Source organism: Rhipicephalus sanguineus, chromosome 1 (assembly GCF_013339695.2).
Source record: "Rhipicephalus sanguineus isolate Rsan-2018 chromosome 1, BIME_Rsan_1.4, whole genome shotgun sequence".
Taxonomy (NCBI): Eukaryota; Metazoa; Arthropoda; class Arachnida; order Ixodida; family Ixodidae; genus Rhipicephalus; species Rhipicephalus sanguineus.
This window is the reverse complement of record NC_051176.1, coordinates 89,304,165-89,323,784: the sequence shown is the minus strand read 5'-3', so window position 1 is coordinate 89,323,784 and position 19,620 is coordinate 89,304,165. Positions and strand designations below refer to the sequence as shown.

Sequence of the window (19,620 nt, the reverse complement as noted above, 5' to 3'; positions counted from 1 at the left end):
ATTGTGGCATTGTGAGCTAGAAAGTTCTGGTCTAGAAAGAAAAGGCCAATGCACTACAACATTTCATCCTTTTCAGTTCCTACTCATATTCTTCGGCATCGAAGTTCGGGTTGTGACAATGAATGCATGAAATCAAACACGATTGATTCGGACTGCGGTACTTGCATGCCGTTCTCTTTGCGCAATGTGTGATCAAGGCCTTTTTGCTAGGCACGTGTTCTTCACGCTTAATATTCTGGCCTCGGCAATCACGCGCTCTCAGGAGCACTTGTTTTCTTTTTGCACAGACATGAACGATACTCTAAACAACGGCTTCCAACAACCCGCTTCAACTAGTAGCGGCGGCTGCGTCGCCGTTCCCAGCACATGCAGCGCAGGCACAGAGGAAGAAGCAGACATTGCGGAAGACTACGAGAGGTGAGCCCCAGTTTGAAGAGCTCCTCTGAATGTACAAACTCAGGGACAGCGCGGGCGCAGCCATGCAAATCAAGATAGTTGAATTGATATGTACCTGCATCTTCAATCGAACTTCTGATGACGGAACGGCACAAGATCATCTGCTGCTTCTGCGCAGACTGTTAATGGTGGGAACAAGCTTGAGCCCTTGGGCTCTCATCAAAGTACGCTGAAACGGAGAAATCGTTTTTCTCCGCATTCCACAACATTGATTTAGTGCTTCCAGGGTATATAAAAGAAAACGCAATATTTCAACAATTTTATTGTGATTTTCAACCTGTAGCGTAATTGAAAGCAACCGAACGTTAGAGAGGAATGTATCAACATATCGCATATACGACAGAAAAGTATACAAGCAAACAAACCGCCGTATAACTTTACATATATGCGATTTTCAATAAGTCCTTTTAATCACGAAAATGTACGCGATCACTCAGTTTCGAAAACAAGCATTTTCTGATTAAGGTGACCAAATTTGTAGAACTGAAATTTGAGAAGCTGATGTGTGGCAGCCTTATGGAGGGCGTATGCTATAAGAAGATATTTTCAGTTATATGATTCCCGAAGTTTCAGTGTCATGAAACAGCCGTAATTGCGTGATAAATTTCATTTTAGAGGTATACACGGCGCTTGAAGTAAACTTATGCACAGCTCGTAAAAGTGCAAGAGTTAAGGATAATCTAAGTCTTCCTCTTTTCATCCGGCCTCTTCGGCTTACTTTGAACTACAAAATGCTTCCCTCTCTACGACACTCTTCTTAAAGGTACACAGCATGCTTAAGTGGGCTTTTGCCTATTTATTCATTGCGATATAAATATCAGTATGAAAAGAACCGAAATATTGAGTATCCTGTGCAAAAGTTATTTCAAACTAAAAACTAGTTTCTCAAAGTCACGCGTACCTTCCGGCGTTGGAAAACGATCATGATATATATATATTATAAAGACGTTTATTAGCGGGCACTCGGCGACGATAAACGACTGCGACAGTCAAGGCGGGGTGCCGACTCTGAGCGCGAGGAGCGTGCTGTCCGAGAAGAGCAGAAGAGGACGACCCACTAGTAAGCGCTCGAGAGGGCGACCCATTACAGGCTTCCAACGCTTCGCTACAATTACCCCGGGTACGAAAAGGGAGCCGCCTGGCGACCTAACTGCTTGTCACTATGAGCGGGTCATGGTAGGGTTTCAGGCGCTCCACGTTGACAATGTCGCGCCCTCGACGGCGCATGTCCGAAGATGGTTCAAGGGGTTCGATCACGTAGTTGACCGGGGACGTGCGTTCGACGACACGGTAGGGGCCGTCGTATTTCGGCAGTAGTTTTGAAGAGAGGCCAGGTGGAGTGGTAGGGACCGAGAGCCATACGAGTGCTCCAGGGAGGAACGTGGGCGCAGAAGTGGTGGTGTCACCGCGAATGCTCTTCTGCCGCTCTTGGTCATTCGTAGTAAATGTCTTGGCAAGATCCCGACACTCCTCAGCGAGTCTTGCTGTGGCAGAAATAGGCGCACACTCAGACGGGTCCGGCTTGTAGGGAAGGATTGTGTCGATTGTGTGCGACGGGTGCCTGCCGTACAATAAGAAAAAGGGCGAGAAACCAGTCGTGCTCTGTTGGGCGGTATTATAGGCGTAGGTGACAAAAGGCAGAATGGCATCCCAATTTGTGTGATCGGCGGCGACGTACATCGAGAGCATGTCGCCGAGCGTGCGGTTAAAGCGTTCGGTGAGGCCATTCGTCTGCGGGTGGTAAGCAGTAGTTTTCCGGTGAACAACGTTGCACTCTTTGAGAATGGCTTCGACGACTTCGGACAAGAAGACACGGCCTCGATCGCTGAGCAGCTCCTGGGGTGGACCGTGGCGCAGCATGAATCGGTGCAGCAGGAAGGAGGCAACATCGCGCGCTGTAGCCGCTGGGAGGGCGGCAGTTTCGGCGTATCGCGTAAGGTGGTCAACGGCGACGATGGCCCAGCGGTTACCAGCCGACGTTAGAGGAAGTGGTCCATACAATCGATGCCAACGCGCCCAAACGGCCGGTCAGGGCAAGGTAGAGGTTGCAGACCTGCCGGTGACAGGTGCGTTGAAGTTTTGCGGCGCTGACAATCGATGCAGGAGCGAACGAACTTCTCCACGTAGCGGTACATCCCTCTCCAAAAGTACCGTTGGCGAATGCGGTGGTAGGTTTTCGATACCCCAGAGTGTGCACACTGCGGGTCAGAGTGGAACGACTCGCATATGTCAGAACGCAGACTGCGGGGTATTACGAGTAGCCACTGGCGGCCGTCGCCGTAATTGCGTCGGTGGAGGAGGTCGTCGCGAACGGCGAAATGGTGCGCTTGACGACGCAATGCGCGAGTGGATGGTGTCGCCGATGGATCACTCAGCAAGGCTATCAGTGAGGCAATCCAGTGATCCTTGCGCTGTTCAGTGGCGATGGTTTGAATGTCGATAGACGAAACGGCATTGTGAGACACTGAGCTGGAAGTATTGTCGTCAGGCAAGGGGGAGCGCGAGAGTGCGTCGGCGTCAGCATGCTAGCGTCCGTTGCGGTACAGCACGCGGATATCGTAGTCCTGTAGGCGAAGTGCCCAGCGGGCGAGGCGGCCTGAGGGATCCTTCAATGACGACAACCAGCATAGTGCATGATGGTCGGTGATGACATCAAATGGGCGACCATACAAATAAGGTCGGAATTTCGTAAGGGCCCAGATGATCGCCAGGCATTCCTTTTCGGTGACGGTGTAATTGGTCTCGGCTTTAGTAAGCGTACGACTTGCATATGCCACGACATATTCAGGGAACCCTGGTTTGCGCTGCGCAAGGACAGCGCCAAGGCCAACACCGCTAGCGTCTGTGTGTACCTCTGTAGGGGCCGCAGGGTCGTAGTGGCGTAGTATGGGAGGCGACGTCAACAAACTACGGAGCTTTGCGAAAGCGTCGTCGCACTCCGACGACCACGAATGGAGGGTCCCGTTACTTCCGAGAAGCTTCGTCAGTGGCGATATGATAGTCGCGAAATTTCGAATGAAGCGCCGAAAGTAGGAACACAGTCCTACGAAACTGCGCAGTTCTTTGACGGACGTAGGTTTGGGGAACTCAGTCACGGCCCGAAGCTTGGCGGGATCAGGAAGAATTCCGTCCTTGGACACGACGTAGCCGAGGATTGTCAGCTGCCGTGCTGCAAATCGGCACTTCTTTAGATTCAGTTGCAGACCGGCGTCGCTCAAACGCGTCAAAACATGCCGTAGGCGTTGAAGATGCGTGGAGAAGTCCGGAGCAAACACGACGACGTCGTCGAGGTAGCACAAGCACGTGTGCCATTTCAGGTTGCGCAGAACGGTATCCATCATGCGCTCAAAGGTGGCGGGCGCATTACACAGCCCAAACGGCATGACGTTAAATTCGTACAGGCCGTCGGGCGTGACAAAGGCGGTCTTCGGTCGAGCGTCATCAGCCATAGGTACTTGCCAGTACCCTGAGCGCAAATCGAGAGATGAAAAGAATTCGGCGCCTTGCAGGCTGTCAATCGCGTCTTCTATTCGCGGCAGTGGATACACGTCCTTACGAGTGATCTTGTTGAGTCGTCTGTAGTCCACACAGAACCGCACAGAACCGTCCTTCTTCGCAACAAGAACGACAGGAGACGCCCAGGGGCTGTTAGAGGGTCGAATGACATCACGTCGAAGCATGTCGTCGACTTGCTCGGTGATTACACGGCGTTCGGCGGGAGATGCACGATATGGACGTTGCCGCAGTGGCAGGTGGTCGCCAGTGTCGATGCCATGCGTAACGGCCGACGTGCGGCCGAGAGAAGTTTGAGCGACATCGAAAGAAGGGCGAAATTCTTCCAACAGGTCCAAAAGCTGGGAACGCTGGACCTGCGTAAGGTTGTCAGCTATGGAGGAACCAAATACGTCAGCGTGTGATGAACCAGACGTCGAAACAGCGCTGAGCGTACTCGAACTTCGGCCGTGCGAATCATCGGGCTCGTCCATAACTTGTGCGTCTTCGAGGGGTTCTACGCTGCCCAGACATTCCCCTCGCACCAACGTAACACTGCACGGGGAGGGGTTGATTACAAAAATAGAGGTGCTGCCCTGGGTGACTTGAACGGTCGCGAAAGGCACCAGCAAGCCTTTCCTCGTGCAAACACGGTCGTATGGCGAGAGGAGTGCAACGGTGTCGGATAGGCTGGCGCAGTAGACTGACACCGCCGTTGACGAGTTTGCAGGCACTTTTATGTCGTCTTTGACGAGCACCTTGCTCGCAGCCGATGGACTGTCTGCCGGCGTCAAATTAGAGAATGGTGAGAGCTCTATTTCGGCGGGTGCGCAATGAATTACGGCGTCGTGGCGGGAGAGAAAATCCCATCCGAGGATGACGTCATGAGAGCATGCAGGAATTACGATGAATTCGACGGCGTACATAGCGTCCTTAATCATGACGCGGGCTGTGCATACCGCTGTAGGGTGAATGCTTTGGGCGCTGGCTGTACGGAGGGAGAGTCCGGAGGGAGAGTCCGGAGAGTATATATATATATATATATATATATATATATATATATATATATAATTTTTTTTTAAGTTCATATGTGAAATTCTTGCGGATGCCCCAGTGTGGAACGAGCTATGTTAGAGGAACAGTACAATGTTCTCGAAATTATCACTGAAATGTGCTCGGTAATGAGCGTATCCAGTACGTGCAAAAGATCACTAAAATTTTAGTTGAATTTTAATTGAAGTTTTAATTGAATTTAAGACTTTTCGAGACTTCGCTAAAAAGGTTAGAGGGAAGCGTGAAGTTAATCAGAAAATCATGGTTTAGAAAGCGGTACTATATTCATGACCGATTTGTGACAAGTACGTGGAATAAAAAAAAAGGTTATCAACATCCGTGTTATTTTATTTTCTGTTGCTGGCCAATTGATACTGAAGGCTACTCGAAGCTCTTAGTAGATATTAGAAGACTGACGTTTTCAGGCAGCTCAGGATTATAATAAATATTCACACCTCACTAAAACGCGCGTATTAGGACACATGTCTCGAAGGTCAGACGGCCGCCTTCTGCAATTGCAAGTCATTAATTATACAGCGCATGACTTTTGGTAAGGTATCTTTATCACTACCGTCCGAAGCAGCTAATGTCTTAAACTACCCTGCCATCCCACATATTGTGTAATATTGCTTCTTTGTCGAACCGATAAGTACAGAGATGCTGAATGGCAGTAGGCGCTAAGGGAAGAATACTCCTTTTTGACTACTATTTAGGGACACTCGCAGCCTCAAAACATTGTCACTATCGCCGACAGTCAGTATCACTTTGGCTCTCAGGGACGGTAAAATATGCATATGGAGTGAAATTTGCACCCTGACTCTAGCTGTCGTCTTGCCAGCTGGTGTTGTAGATGGCATGATTAGTTTTTCGCAGGCATGACGCAATGAAATGGTCGTGGGACCAGTATATCAGATAACGTTTTGTTAAGGACAAGACGCGGTACTCTCCCTCGTGGTACTCCATCATGCCAGTGTTGTGAACCACTAGTTTTCGTGTTCGTAGGTGATTCCTCACATCTACTGTTATATGCTACATCACGTGTTCATAGTCATCTCACAAGCTAATCGCAGCACTGTGGAGGCACTGTGGAGGTCTTATAGAATAGGAAGAGCAAAAACCCCTTACGATGTATTCATCCGCACCGCGTCGCTGGCTCAGCGTCCCGACAGCGTGTGCGCTCACGCGTTGGGCGAGTGAAGCGAGCACACGGTAGCAACCAAAGCTCTTAACGTCGTTTGGAGGCTATGGCGTTGGTCAGCAATGGCAACGCCGAACAATAAACATGGCGGCAACCTTCGAAGCTTTTTCGTTCCTTCTCGAATATATAAAGTCGTTCCTCTACGCTGGGCTGAGCGCGATTTGTAAGCCCACGCTTGTGTTTCCGTTATATTTGCGTCCTGGCGCTTCGACCGCATTGTATTGGTGACTACTTTGCACTTTTTCCAAGATTATTTAGCAAATTCTCGGAGGCAAGGTTTACCAGGCGTGGCTGAGCAAACAGCTGAACGCAATCATGAGGACAAAGCGCACCTGCCACCTTGTCCTTGTCATGAGATGACAAAAAGCGATAGCTGATTCCACCGTTTATTTGTTGCTGTCAGGACAGTGGGCAAGTCGCAAGCGGGAGTTCGGATAGAAGTTTCCGGTCCTGTCTGCACGGGCGATGCGATGCTCCTTCACCACTATAATTACCGGGGGTCATCGATACAACAAATAAACGCATATGCGGTGCATGCCAATCGCGACTAGCGTATCACGTATAGCTGTGACTTTGTGCGTACCGAACAAACGCAGTTGTCTTCACGTTCTCAAATTATAATGCAATTGCAAAGAAAACTATAGTTTCCTGCGCAAGCACTGGTCTTGCTTCAGCTTCGTAGTTTGCGCCCTGCTGCAACCGGCTTGTGAGAATTTAGAGCCCTTCCCACTGCTTGGGAATAGGGAAGACAAGCGAAGCTGTCGAGTGTACTTTTTGGAACTGTAATGGGACAGCCTTTGCCTGCATTCTAAAATTAAAGAGACATACAGTGAAAGTTCAGGGTTCCTTTCGAACACGTCCGACAGAACTGAGCACGCAGCACCGAAAGGGTTTTCGATAAACTCCCGCCGGGATATCGAGGTAGCATCGGGGAAGCTTTCCGACTGCGACGCGTCGCGCGCGCGTTTGGCTTCACCTGCCCGATCGTCGTCGGTGACATTGGCTCGACGGTGACCCGCGCACTCGCGCTACAATCCTATGTTTGAAAACGCCGCCAAGCCGAGTGACGTGGAACTTAAGGTGATGTGCAAAGATGATGATAAACACGCGCGTGAAACTGCAGAAATAATAAGCTTTGAAAGAAACAACGGAAATAGAACATGATATTCAAGGTGTCTGCGATAGCGCGCGTCTGCGTGTTCCGACACAGCATGGCGATGCTGTCGGGCGTGTTACCACCTTAAATATTGTCTACACGAGTACCCTTTTATCCTAGCACTAAACAGTTTCGCTATAATAGTGCAGTGGTACTTAGGTAATGGTTGCTGCAGTGAATACTTTCTGTATTAGGAAGAGCTTTACTTCCTTCATTTTTTTCTTGCACATTGTTAGCGATGTCACAGCGTCAACTTTCATGCGTACCCGTACAGTTTATTATAAAGATATTTCCGTAACCATCGAATTCGTGGCGCTATGCATCCTGACACCAATAAATTTTGTAGCAGTTGGACTCCCGATCACACCTGTAATGCCGAAGAAATCGAGCAGTACTTCAAGACCCTGGGCAATACTCTACTCTTCGGTATGTGGAAGATTATTATCGGCTCCTTTTCTTAAACAGATACATACAGCTCACTTCGGAAGGGTATCAGTACGCCAATGGGTTCCTTCGTAACTGAAAGCTCCCTTGTTGAGAGATAAAAGTCCTCAAAATTAACTTGATATAACAAAACACTCAAGGAGTGCAGAGGAGGAACAGCGCAAAAACGGGACGAAGAAAAAGGACCACACAACACAATTTTTCGTCCCGTTTTTGCGCTGTTCCCCCTCCACATCATGTACCAACTGGCCCCTCAGAACACCCTTCTGCAATTTATTACTCAAATAGCATACTAACAAAGGTAATCATTTTTCTACAGTTGTCTATCGCGATGCATGGATCACGTGTGGTTTCTCCATTAAATTAAAAAAGCGTATTGGAATGAAGTTAGTTGCAATGACTTGGCCGCCGCAGTGATACAGTGGTTACGGTGGTTGGTACAGCGGTTACAGTTCCGGCTTCCATCCCGGCTTCGGCGGGATCATTTTCGATTTAGCCGAAAATGCTCGAGGCCTATGCACTTATACTTGGGCGTACGAGAGCCCCTCGTGGTGGAAATTCAGCTCTTCACAACGACGTGCCTCATGATTATATCGTAATGTTGGCAGGTAAAACCCCAGCGATTACTATTATTTACAACTTCAAGCACAAGTGCTCAGGAAAGTGCACGATTTATATGCCCGCCCGTTCTCGGTCCAAAGTACATACTGTCACGGGGTCGTGACAAGGACGATGGCAGCAGGCGGCGTGTCGAAGAAGAAACTCTTTATTTGGCCGAACTTGTTGCCGGGAAACGGAAAGTCAAACTACAGCGATACACACTGCGCAGTGGCGTCGGCCGTCGAAAAACTGATCGTGGCTGTGACGCGCCGTCTGTTATACATCGCGCATCAAACTCTACAGCCTTATCACTGGTGGTCGCGCAAGCTCTGGAATAATCTAGGCTGTCCGCGGCTTGCGCGAAATCTTAGTCATCTGCTACAATCGCGAAGCTTCTCGAACACTGCCGCGCGGTCAGCGTCGAGCGTTGCTAAACGTCATTGCTGGCCAGACCCGAATACATCAAAATAAAACAAGAAGTGGGCGTGCAATATTTAACGCCTGCACCAATCAAATTCGTCAAGCCATAAAGAGGGTTGTTAAATAGAGAAAAATGTGCAACAGCGACACGTTTTGATCGCGTGACGCACATTATACTGACAATTGCAAAAAAAGGATTCACATTGATGTTTTGATAGTATTATGGATATATGAAATGTGGCACTGCAGCAAGAAAATCCGTTTTCTTGGCCAATGCCTCGAGCTTGTTGTGAGCCAGTGACGTGGGACATGATCATCATAATAATCAAGTTGGGGGAAGTTGGTTGGAACGCGATCGTGTTAGTCACTCACATTGACTATTACGACTGCTCCTGTCCGGAATAAGAAAATACACGAGTAAATACTTCAAACCACCACGCAATATGCTCGTCCATGAAAGAGAAATGATGCAAACTTGGGCGAGCTTAGTATCACACATAGTAAGAAGATACAGCGCAGATTTTTTAACGGGGTAAGAAGAAAAAGGGAATAACACAGGACAGGCGCTGACTATCAAGTGAAGCTTTGTCGAAACAAAACGACAAAGTTTATGCAAAAAAAGCTTTGAAACTGCTCATGCGCATTTAGTGACCGACACGTACGATCTCCTTCAATATAAAAGGATTCTCGAGCTTGTACCAACAATTCACGAATAATCAAGATACATATATTATTCATAGTGTGAACACACGAAATATTTTTGACAGGTTTTTCTGCACGAAAGTTGCCGTTTCTTATTTTCTTTTTTCAATAAAGCTTGAGTTCATAGTAAGCGCCTGCCCTTTGTTGTTCTGTTTTCCTTTTTACCCCGTTAAAAAATCTACGCTGTATGCTTTCACCAATGATGTAGCGGATACTACATCTTCCAGCGGAGGTCCAGAGCTGACGTCCATACATGTGATTTCATGCATACACAGACGACACCGATAATGGAAGCGCCGCCTTCCAACTTCCGATCTCCAGCACGAGTGTCGAGGAAGCAATGCCGAGTACGAGCGATGGAGATATTGAAGCAGCACCAGACTTATTGAGAACCGACATGAGGTGAGGGCCATTTTAACACGATAGCGTTGAAGAGATGGCTTCGCAGAAATTCCGTTGCTGGTGTCGGTGGCGTCTTTGGTTGTGAGCGATAAATCTGCATTCTTCCTGATCAAAAATTTGAGGTAGATGCACTGCGAATAAAGGAATAACGAAAAATGTTCCGTTCGAGTGACCCATTGTTCCGTGGTGCTTCGGGTTTAGCCGCTCGTCCACCACGCATACATCCTCTAGCACAGTAACGGCGAGCTATTTATATACACAATTTAGCATTGGTCGTACGTACATCTCGGAGGTTATTCAGCGGCTGGCCGCAACACCCGCGAGATGCCGCAAAGGGCCCACGGCAGCGCTTTTAAACGGCATCGCCCCGCCGCGTGGTCGTGTTCGTGTTTTGTCGCACCGCATGCATGAATAGTGGACCGCAGGGCGCCCGCACTTTGTCTTTCCTTGCGGCATCGTTTAGGTCTCCTCCGAGAAACGATCAACAGGCTAGCGATTGGGAAGGCGATACGAACACGGTCCAATTACACCAACGCGTTCTACTCTTGAAAGCGAAGCTCCAGTGCCCTCAAGTTTTTCAGGTTTTGAATAAGGTTATCTCCTTAAGAATGAAGGCTTATAGTTTTACCAAACTTCTTAAATGATTCCTTGGCCCTGATGAGCTGCCCAATGAATACTATGCCATGTGTGTTCCTTCACTTGTATCACGCGAAGCAGCAGGAGCACACGCTGCTGCAGCAGTTGCAATAGCAACGATCTTTCGAGAACTCGTGCAAGTAAGGTGCTCAAGACAAAAGCGTCAGCTGTTTGGAAGATGGCGCGAGGTGGGCACTGTGCAGTCCCGACGAAGAAGAAATTTAAAGAAGTAATAAAAATAGCAGAAAATGCATCAAATGCCCAAGCGTTCATAGCAACACGAACTATCCTGGAAATTATCACGAGTTTTTCCGGAAATATATACATTGCAGTAAACGTTTGCTTTCTCAATAACATAACGAGTATGCTCTCACGCTGCTGCGAGTCAGCTCGCACAATATGCGGCGAACTGAATGTCAATGGGTGAGTTCATCGCCCCAGAGTGGATATAAAATGGCTGAGAATAATCATGGTGACCAAGAGAAATTATTGATCGTAACTGCTAAAATAGAAAGAGCTGGGCAAGTTTGAGCCGTTTAAATTCATGATTGTTAACACAATTCACTATTTTTCTGTTGATGCCGACTGGAATGTAACTTATTCGCTCGTCTAATACGGCTCAGTTGGTGCATGTTTGAGCTATTTCTATTTTAAGATTATCAGTAATGTAGGAGGGCTTATAAAAGGCGCTAAAAATATTCCAGCATCGGCATGGCAGGCCTTTTAGGTGCCTAGATTTGCACATCTGCCGGCATACCCCACACATTCTCATCAGAACTTCTATATTCCACGTTGAAGTTGCGCAGGAATACACCATTATACTACGACCACGTGTTTGCCGCACTTCTCACTGTGTCCTTCTCGTACAAGTAATCACTAATACTATATGCATGAAGACAACAAGGAGCTTTGTACACATGCCGCCGCGGTGGTAGAGTGATGGTGGTGCTTCGCTACTGGTCCGAAAAACGCGGGTTACATTTCGGCCACAGCGGTCATATTTCGACGAAGCAGAAATCCAAGATGCCCGTGCAATTACATTTAGGAGAACGTGAAAGAACCCCAGGTAGTGGAAATTTCAGGAACACAACGGCACGGCGTGCCTTAATGATATCGTGGTTTTCGTAAGTGAAAGTCCGAAATTATTACTTTTGTTTCCATGTGATCAAACGGTAGCTCACTCATTAGCCGACTCACTCAGACTCAGATTGGGTTGTCAGTATAAGTGTCAGAGAGTCCGGGTGAGTAATATTTTGGCGAGTTGGTGTCAGAACGAGTAAGACTGTGAAACATTTTTGTGATTCTTAGTCCGAGTGAGCCGTACTCGCAAAATACAATTCTTGAATGAGTATGTGCGATCTCCACTTTTTTTGCCGATCAATATATGGTCCTATCTTTACATCTTCAGCGTTACTGTTAGGCTTATATCGGCTCATGTTTATACTCACGTCTACGCACACTTCTTTTAACACCCTAGAGTTCATACACCGCCTCAATATTTATTGATCAAAGGCGTAAGTTCGGGCGGAGAGCCTTGACCTCCCACCGCAAACTGTTTTATGGGAAGTTCTTGATAAATATATCTCGTGGGAGTCACGTCTTTCTCGAAAATGTCCTTACTGGATTGAAACCACCGATTATTCATACTTAAAGTTGCAATATCAAAAGGCGCCACGTAGAGCACCGAATATGTGAGACATTGGCGTTAAAGAGCACTGACAGCATGATCGGAAAAGCTAATTGTACGCTAACGCACTCATGAGTCGACTCACTAATATCGAGCTGCGAGTGCGAGTCCTCCTGAGTAATATGTTGGTGAGTTTGAGTCCGTTTGAGAAAACGTTTAGTGAGTCTGAGTAGGAGTGAGCCCTATGAGCTAAGAGATCTTGAGTATGTCTGAGTGAGTTCCATTTTTTTTCCGAGCTATGCTCCTTTCTAAAAGCAACCAATACAACTGATTATATTTCCTTGTCCGATTACACGCAGGAACGCTACTGACTCCAAGGAAAGTGAACAGCGCAAAGATATCAACGATGGGCACGGCGGCGTCGACCGCGCCGACAAAGTGTCAGGGGAAAGGCCCTACAAATGCGAAATCTGTGAAAAATGCTTTAAACACAAACGTTATCTCGTGGATCATCACAATACGCATAATGCTGTCAAGTCATTTCGTTGCGTCATATGTGCTAAATTGTTTAAACATAGGTCTAATCTCAGTAAACATCGGCACACGCATACAGGCAAGAAGCCCTTTCTATGCGACATATGTGGTAAGTCGTTTTCACGGAAGCATCATCTCACCTCACATTCTCTTATACACAAGAAGAGAAGCCCTTCAAGTGCACGACGTGCATTAAATCCTTCAAGCGAATGAAAAACCTTCCTCATCATACGTGTGAGGGGCAGTGTAAATGACAAATATATATGTGGTCATTCGATTATATTCTCATCTCTGTTATTCGCTAATTGAGGAAGAATAAGAATTAAAGGGGAAAAAATCCAAATCACTTACTCCATTGTATCAAGAACACAACAGCTCTGTTATAAGTGCATGTGTCCTTTCACTTGTAAGATTTCTAAGAACTCATTCGCGTAAAAAATGATACGTAACAGCCTTATCCGCCTGAATGAACCACCAAAATGCTTGACCATTGAATAAGATGAGTGCTAATTTTTGTGTCATTTGTGCGGCAATTTTTTCATAAATTTGCTTTGTTTCACCTCGTACCTTGTGACATGTACACGTGGGCGTTCGTAGCAGTGAAATATGTGTGTATAAATCAATCCTATAGGCCAACTTTTACTTCGAGACTTCAGCGAAAAGTAGTGCAGAACGAGCAATTATACTCGCGCTCTTTTTTAAATCAAAAAGTTTAATTAAACCACCCTTGTGAGAAATACTTTTTTATCGTGATAAACAGCTCAGCGAAATGCGCGTGGTAAACAATGTTGACTGCCAATTGTGAATTACCGGAAAGAACGTCATCGTCTGTTTAACATGGAATGGTGCAACGCAGAAGAATTCTGGCGATCATTCCCACTGTTTGCTGTGTGGATGTAGTTGTACCAAAGATGTTTCTGGATCAGCCGAAATTGACTGCATTTGTGTGTTTTGTGAAACGAGAGTTGAAATGTCCTTGCAGTAACCTCTGTGAGCAATATCGATTTTTGCTGTGAAATTTGGTCTGATATAGTGATATCTGCTACAATTATCCAGATAGAAGTGCTGCAAACATGATCTTCTTACTGGTAATTTGAAGTTTTTTTCTTCTCTGCCGAAAATATCTCTCCTGAGAGTTGAGGTTAACATCACACGGTGTTTCAATGTGCGATAAACTTAAACTGCAAACGTTTCTTATCTTCGTGTCACCTTGGAAAGACACTTTGCAAGTTTTCAGGGGCAGTTCTTATTTTCATGCCACTAGTCTGTTCTTATGCGATAATTTGTACCTAGAACTGCTAATTAATTTTACCCTAACGAGACAAATGCATTTGTGCAAGCGAATAATAAAATGAAAAGACAGTCTGAAGGTATAGTTATGGTGGCGATTTATTTTCCCAGTACCTTGTTGACAATAAAAGACAATCTCTCCGACGAATCATTGGGAAGTGACCGCTACATATGAACTAAGGTCGACACACGAACACATAAGAACAAAAGTATACGGGAAAAGGCTGACGCACTGGATCAAATTTCGCGAACAAATGGGGGCTACGGGACGGGAAAGCACCAATTACCTTGAAAGCTGGACGAAGAAATTCGGTGGAACCCCACACAATAACTCTACAGGAACTACCACAACGCTGGTTATATCCCTGATCTTCAACATTTATGGGCGGGGAAGTCCTGCCTCCAAGGAAGATGGAAGAAAGAAAAATGTTACCGCAAGTTGAAAATGCGCATAGCCATGTAATCTCACAAAAAGTCAGAAGCATATGCTACGCTACAATGCCGTCAAAATTGGAACCGGAGCTGCGACAGCGTGCACGGAATGCCGAGAAAAGAAAAATCTAGGTGATGCTCCGAAACGTGATAGGTTTGACCAATGGTCAGGGGGCGCAGGAGATAAAAAAAGAACGGAAAGCAGCTCGATATTGCCAGCGTGTCGCTCGAGCCCAAAGGACGCACGAAAAGAACGCACACAGGACGAGCGCGAACTATCATGCGTCACAGTTCAATACTTGAAGCGCACTGCTGAAACAAAGCAGGGGTGCTATTCTGGACTTCCGCCATTTTCTGTCAAATTTGACGTAGGCGTGACGTGTACACAATGATGACGCAAACGCATGAAATGCTTGCGAAACGTGACGTGAAGGAGACATAAGATGCAAAGAAACGTGCAATTAAATAGTATTTTGTATTTCAAATTGTTAATACAGCAACAAAAAAATAAAATAAAAGTGAAGCGCTTAGTTTTAAAGTTGTGAAGCAGACGATAACGCCTGCAATTTAGCGCCATATTTGGAGATGAGCGGCAAAGCCATAGTAACTTTTTTAGCCAATAAGCGAGCCAGCCAAGCCAGCGTCGACATTGCCGACATCGTTATTTCGCTGGTTGTTTTTTGTAGGTGTTCTGTGGTTATGTCGGCAGATCGCGAACAGTGGGCCGCGACGTTCCATTTTTTTACCGATCGTCCCTGTATGGGGAGGGTGGTTTGCGACTTACTGCCGGAGGTACGATGGGAGCCGTGACAGACGATGACAGAGCGCCTTACCGCCTGGGCCCCAGCAGCAGGCCGCCGCCGGAGTGGCGGCAGCTCGACCTCGAGGCGCGGAATGACGGTGCAGTCAGGTAAGCTTGCGTTTCACTCGGGTGGTGTTGAAGTTTCAGCTATGCACATGCTTATTGCAGGAGAACAGGCGGAGGGCCGTTCGATGTGGCGACGCACGTTTCGGTGGACGACGCCCGCATCGTTACAAGTATGCGCGTCGACCCCGTCTTGGGCTGCGGTGGCCCTTCGTTCCCAGGGCCCGCGGCGTCCAGAAGCGAGCTGCACACCATTGCAAGTATTAATAATGCCCCTTCTGTTCCTTCTGTCTTTTTTGTTGCGGTGGCTGTTCCGCGTCTAGTTTATCTTAAGTAATGTGCCAACTAGCCCAACAGCCAGCTGAGTTGCGAAGTATCTTCCTGAACTGTCGTGATCATTAAGATGGTGCTATATGTTTTGCTGAGGATGCGTAAGGACTACTGTAAGTAAAAGTTACGATCATGTAAATATACATAAGCAGAAGCAATAAGAGTTAAGTTTCAGGACCTCACGTTACGCGCGATCAGTTGAATCTGAAAGATAAAGTCTAGGCGAATCTCAATCCACAGAAGTGATGCACCTCCGAAGGTGTTAACTGTGGAAGGTACTTCCACGTTGCTTACAACATACGGATAAGAAGTGCATAATGGCCACAGATAAAGAAGAGCAATTGTACTATTTCATGCAGTTGATGTTACATTGCACTGGCAACACTAAGAAGTGCACAAACTGCATTCAAAGAGATGTCTTTTATGCAGATGTGCTGGTTTCAAAACTGGCTGGTACAATGTTAGAGGCATCATTTGTTGTTGTTGGCAGCAGTGAATGATAAGACAATGATGTAAGCAATGAGACAACTTGACTGCTTTTTATTATTGCAAGGATGATGAATTGACTCACAATGATGAGTTGACAGAAGAAGATCAATTGACTCACAATACATTCTGAAATATCATGTATTACTCTTGCATGTAAACTTTTATAGTCCACCAGAGAAACCAGGACAGAAAGTAGCTACACAGTGCTGTGCCCACGTTGCCCCTTTCGGTACTGGTTCGTTTTGTGCCTATAATCGTTTACATAGATTACCAACCACAGCAAGCTTGTGCTCTTGCATGTACGAGTGGCTACTACATGAATAGAGCTTTTGTACACACCTGCCAGACGCGTACAGTCATCACATGGGTTCGCATTGTGAATAAAGTGCTGAAAACAATGCTCTGGAATGGCATTCAATGTTGCATGCACTGCTGCAAAATAGCACAGGCTGTTTACAGAGTCACTATGGTCTCAACAAACTAGTCCTTCTATGATTTGCGGCAAAAGCTGAGCATGCTTTTGCCTAACTGCTTGGTACAATTAGCATGCTCTCAATGAACGAACACAATGAAGGTTTTGTCAGAATACAAATCCTGCAAGAACACAAGTACAGGGGATAGGTATAGGATCGAATACAATGCAAGAGCTTCTTGTGTTTCACGTTTCTGTGCAAATCTCGCAGGAATGTAAACCCCATTACATCGAGTCGTGCCCAGCTGTGAACCACTACAGAGCGTGATCCTGCCTTTGCCTACCCGCCTGGTACATGTCTACTGCAGCCGTATCGTCGCTGTCGTTGTTGTAAAGGTCCGCATCTTCTCATTCGAGTTCTTCAGTGCAAGGGATGTCGTCTGGCTCAGGCAGCTGCTGCCAAACACCGAGGTTGTGAAGCACGACACAAACTGCGATGATCTTCGACGTGAAGAGTGGGCCATAGTACAGTGTTCTGTACCTCTGCAAGCACCGAAAGTGGGCCTTGAGGGCTTCAGTGCACAGTTATACGACGCACCGCAATGAAAAGTGGGTGCAGTGGAATCGGGCAGCAGAGGATCCTGCAGGTTGTGCTCCAGGGATGGGGTTAAGCAGCCAAGGTTGAAGCGAGTATGCACTATCACCTGTGGAGGACAGTGTTCCAATTAGCATAATATGAATGTATACATGAATATGTACTATTCCTTTCTCACTTCTTTTAACTTATTCGAAGACATCGTGTCACTGATATGCACTGCTTTCCTTTTTTTTTGCAGCTAGACATATTCACAGAATCGCTTGTCTGGTTAGGTTACATAATTACGGCTTTTGAAATGCTTCAACGAAAAAATGGCTTTATCAACTCAATTCCTTCGTCAGGAGGAATGACAACGAAGCTACTGAACTGCAACCTTTAACTTCTTTCATAGAGAAGGGGCGAGTGACAGAAGGCGCATCTTCTTTGGTGGTAAGGGTGTTGTGCTTTCTATTGATTGCATGGGACTGATGTGCGGCTGCAGACGGTCAGCGCACTCAAGGCTTGGTTTCCCTTAGTTTTTTTGTGCTTAGGCCGTCAATGAAGCGTGACAGCAGGTTTCTTTTGCAACCGTTTGAGTTGTTTTTTAGTGCTTTTTATGAACCATGACTGAAATACCTTTTAGTTGTCAGTTGACTTCTTTTATTGCTATATAGCACATGGCTGTGCTTGCTTATTTGTATTTTTTATACAAGTTGTCCTTTCTACACATAAATGTATTTATGAATGTACAACATCTATGGCAGTTGTATTTGATGTGTTCTTTTTTTTAACATAGCCTCAGAGTGTAGCATTTTCTGTATCATCGCATGCTTACTATTTATTATTTCACCACTTTATAATAAATGATCATACAATCTCTTCATGAAAGTTTATTTCATGCTTGACCTTTCTATTGCACTAGTAGTCTTTCCCATGACCATAGAAAGACAAGTTGCAATTATACACTGAGAGCAAGTCGGATTATTGTGTGCCGCCTCGGGTCTCAGTATGACTTGTTTTCTCAAATGTGTGCATGAGAGAATTTTCATTCAAGGAAACACGAGTGCCACTAAAGTAGATAGTGTTCGACCAAGGTAGCTGCCAGTAATAACATACGGGGCAGAAATTTGGACAAACAGACTTGAGTAGTTAAGAACCATGCAGCGTGTAATAAAATTACCATGAATAATGTTTTTGCTACACTAAGACACCACACAAGCATTCTCACGCTTACATACCAAGCAGCTATTCACCAACCTGGCCACGGCGTCCACTGCCCAGTCCTGGCTCACGGTGGATGTCTTCCACATAAAGGCGTCGTGCACGGGCCCCGAGTGCGAGGGCAGTCATCGGCAGGGTTGGTCACATAGCTGCAGAGTGTTGTTTGCATTGGAAGGAAGTCGGCAACAGCAATACAACCAGCTACACGCAGAACAACTGTAACTGTGTGGTCCAACGCACTTATTTCTCTCGAGTTGCTTTCGGAGCGCAGCTTCGACAGCTGTATCTTTCATTTCATATGTGGCAGTTACTGCATGTCTGTATATCACTGTTTATGGAATTAGAGCGCAATCAGCACGTTTGATTTCCTTTCATGCATTATTTTTCTTAAAAGCTGCCACGATCGAATATGAAGCTCGATGAACTTTTTAGGGCGTCACGTCACCCCTGCCAAAACTAAATAGTGACGGAAACTCTGTTTACCGCGACTACTGCGTTCTTTTCTATCACTACAGTTGGAGCCACGGCAAATGTCGTTAAAATACTGGAGAGTGGCGAAAAGCTGTCTTTCACGTTCCTCATTTGCATTCTACTAACAGCATGCGCAAGATTGAATAAGATGAAATTTGTTCTCACCACCATGACGCTGAGGGCGCAAAAGTTCTTGCGGCAAAAGTAAGCAGCCTTGTTGCCATCGTCCTTTTCATACGGCGCACTTATGCACACGAACGTGTCGTCGACCACCTCGACGCAGCCTTCAAATCTTGCATCTATGTGGACAAAGCCTTCCTTTTGGCAGGGAGGGCGATCCACTCATTGCCGAGACGCTCGACGATCGCTTCCATGACAGCATGAATCGTGAGACCCACACTGGACTAGCTCGTCGCCACGTCCTCGTTGTTCGCGATCGCGTCGTGGTAACTGCCGGTGGCGAACAAGCGAAGGGCGCAAAGCACTTGTAGCTCAACAAAAACAACAACAACGGCCGGGGCTGTTCTCGTGTCCGTACGCCGCCTCTCCAGGCCCTGGCGAAGCTCCCCGCACAGCCATCGCACAGTGTCCTTCGTCAGCCGGCACCACAGTTGAAATAATTGATCGGTCATGACAAAAGCATCGCGGTACTCATGATGCTTCCTGCAGCTCCAGCCACTACACAACAAAGGGCAGCGCCATTTTTCTTCGCTTATCTAGCGTTCTCTTGCGGCGAGAACCGCAAATTCGAACAAGCCAAATTAAACAATAACCTTTAACAAGCAAGCTTCATGTACAATACTTTATAATATT

General features: G+C 46.6%; 1 protein-coding gene and 1 long non-coding RNA gene across 3 annotated transcripts in view; both read left to right on the top strand.

The window, feature by feature from the left end:
- The window catches only part of LOC119406483 (uncharacterized), a 104,510-nt gene that overhangs the window by 83,195 nt on the left and 1,695 nt on the right, over positions 1–19,620 (top strand). The window contains exon 6 of the mRNA XM_049411424.1: positions 12,546–12,722. Within this exon, the coding sequence (XP_049267381.1) occupies positions 12,546–12,722 (177 nt within the window). The remainder of the gene's footprint in view (positions 1–12,545; positions 12,723–19,620) is intronic.
- LOC125758214 (uncharacterized) lies at positions 293–9,918 on the top strand. 2 transcript variants are annotated; one of them, XR_007415980.1, is made up of 3 exons: positions 293–417; positions 7,702–7,781; positions 9,797–9,918. It is a non-coding gene; the product is annotated as an uncharacterized LOC125758214 (long non-coding RNA). The 2 variants fall into 2 exon arrangements; XR_007415979.1 differs by having other exon boundaries at positions 9,749–9,918.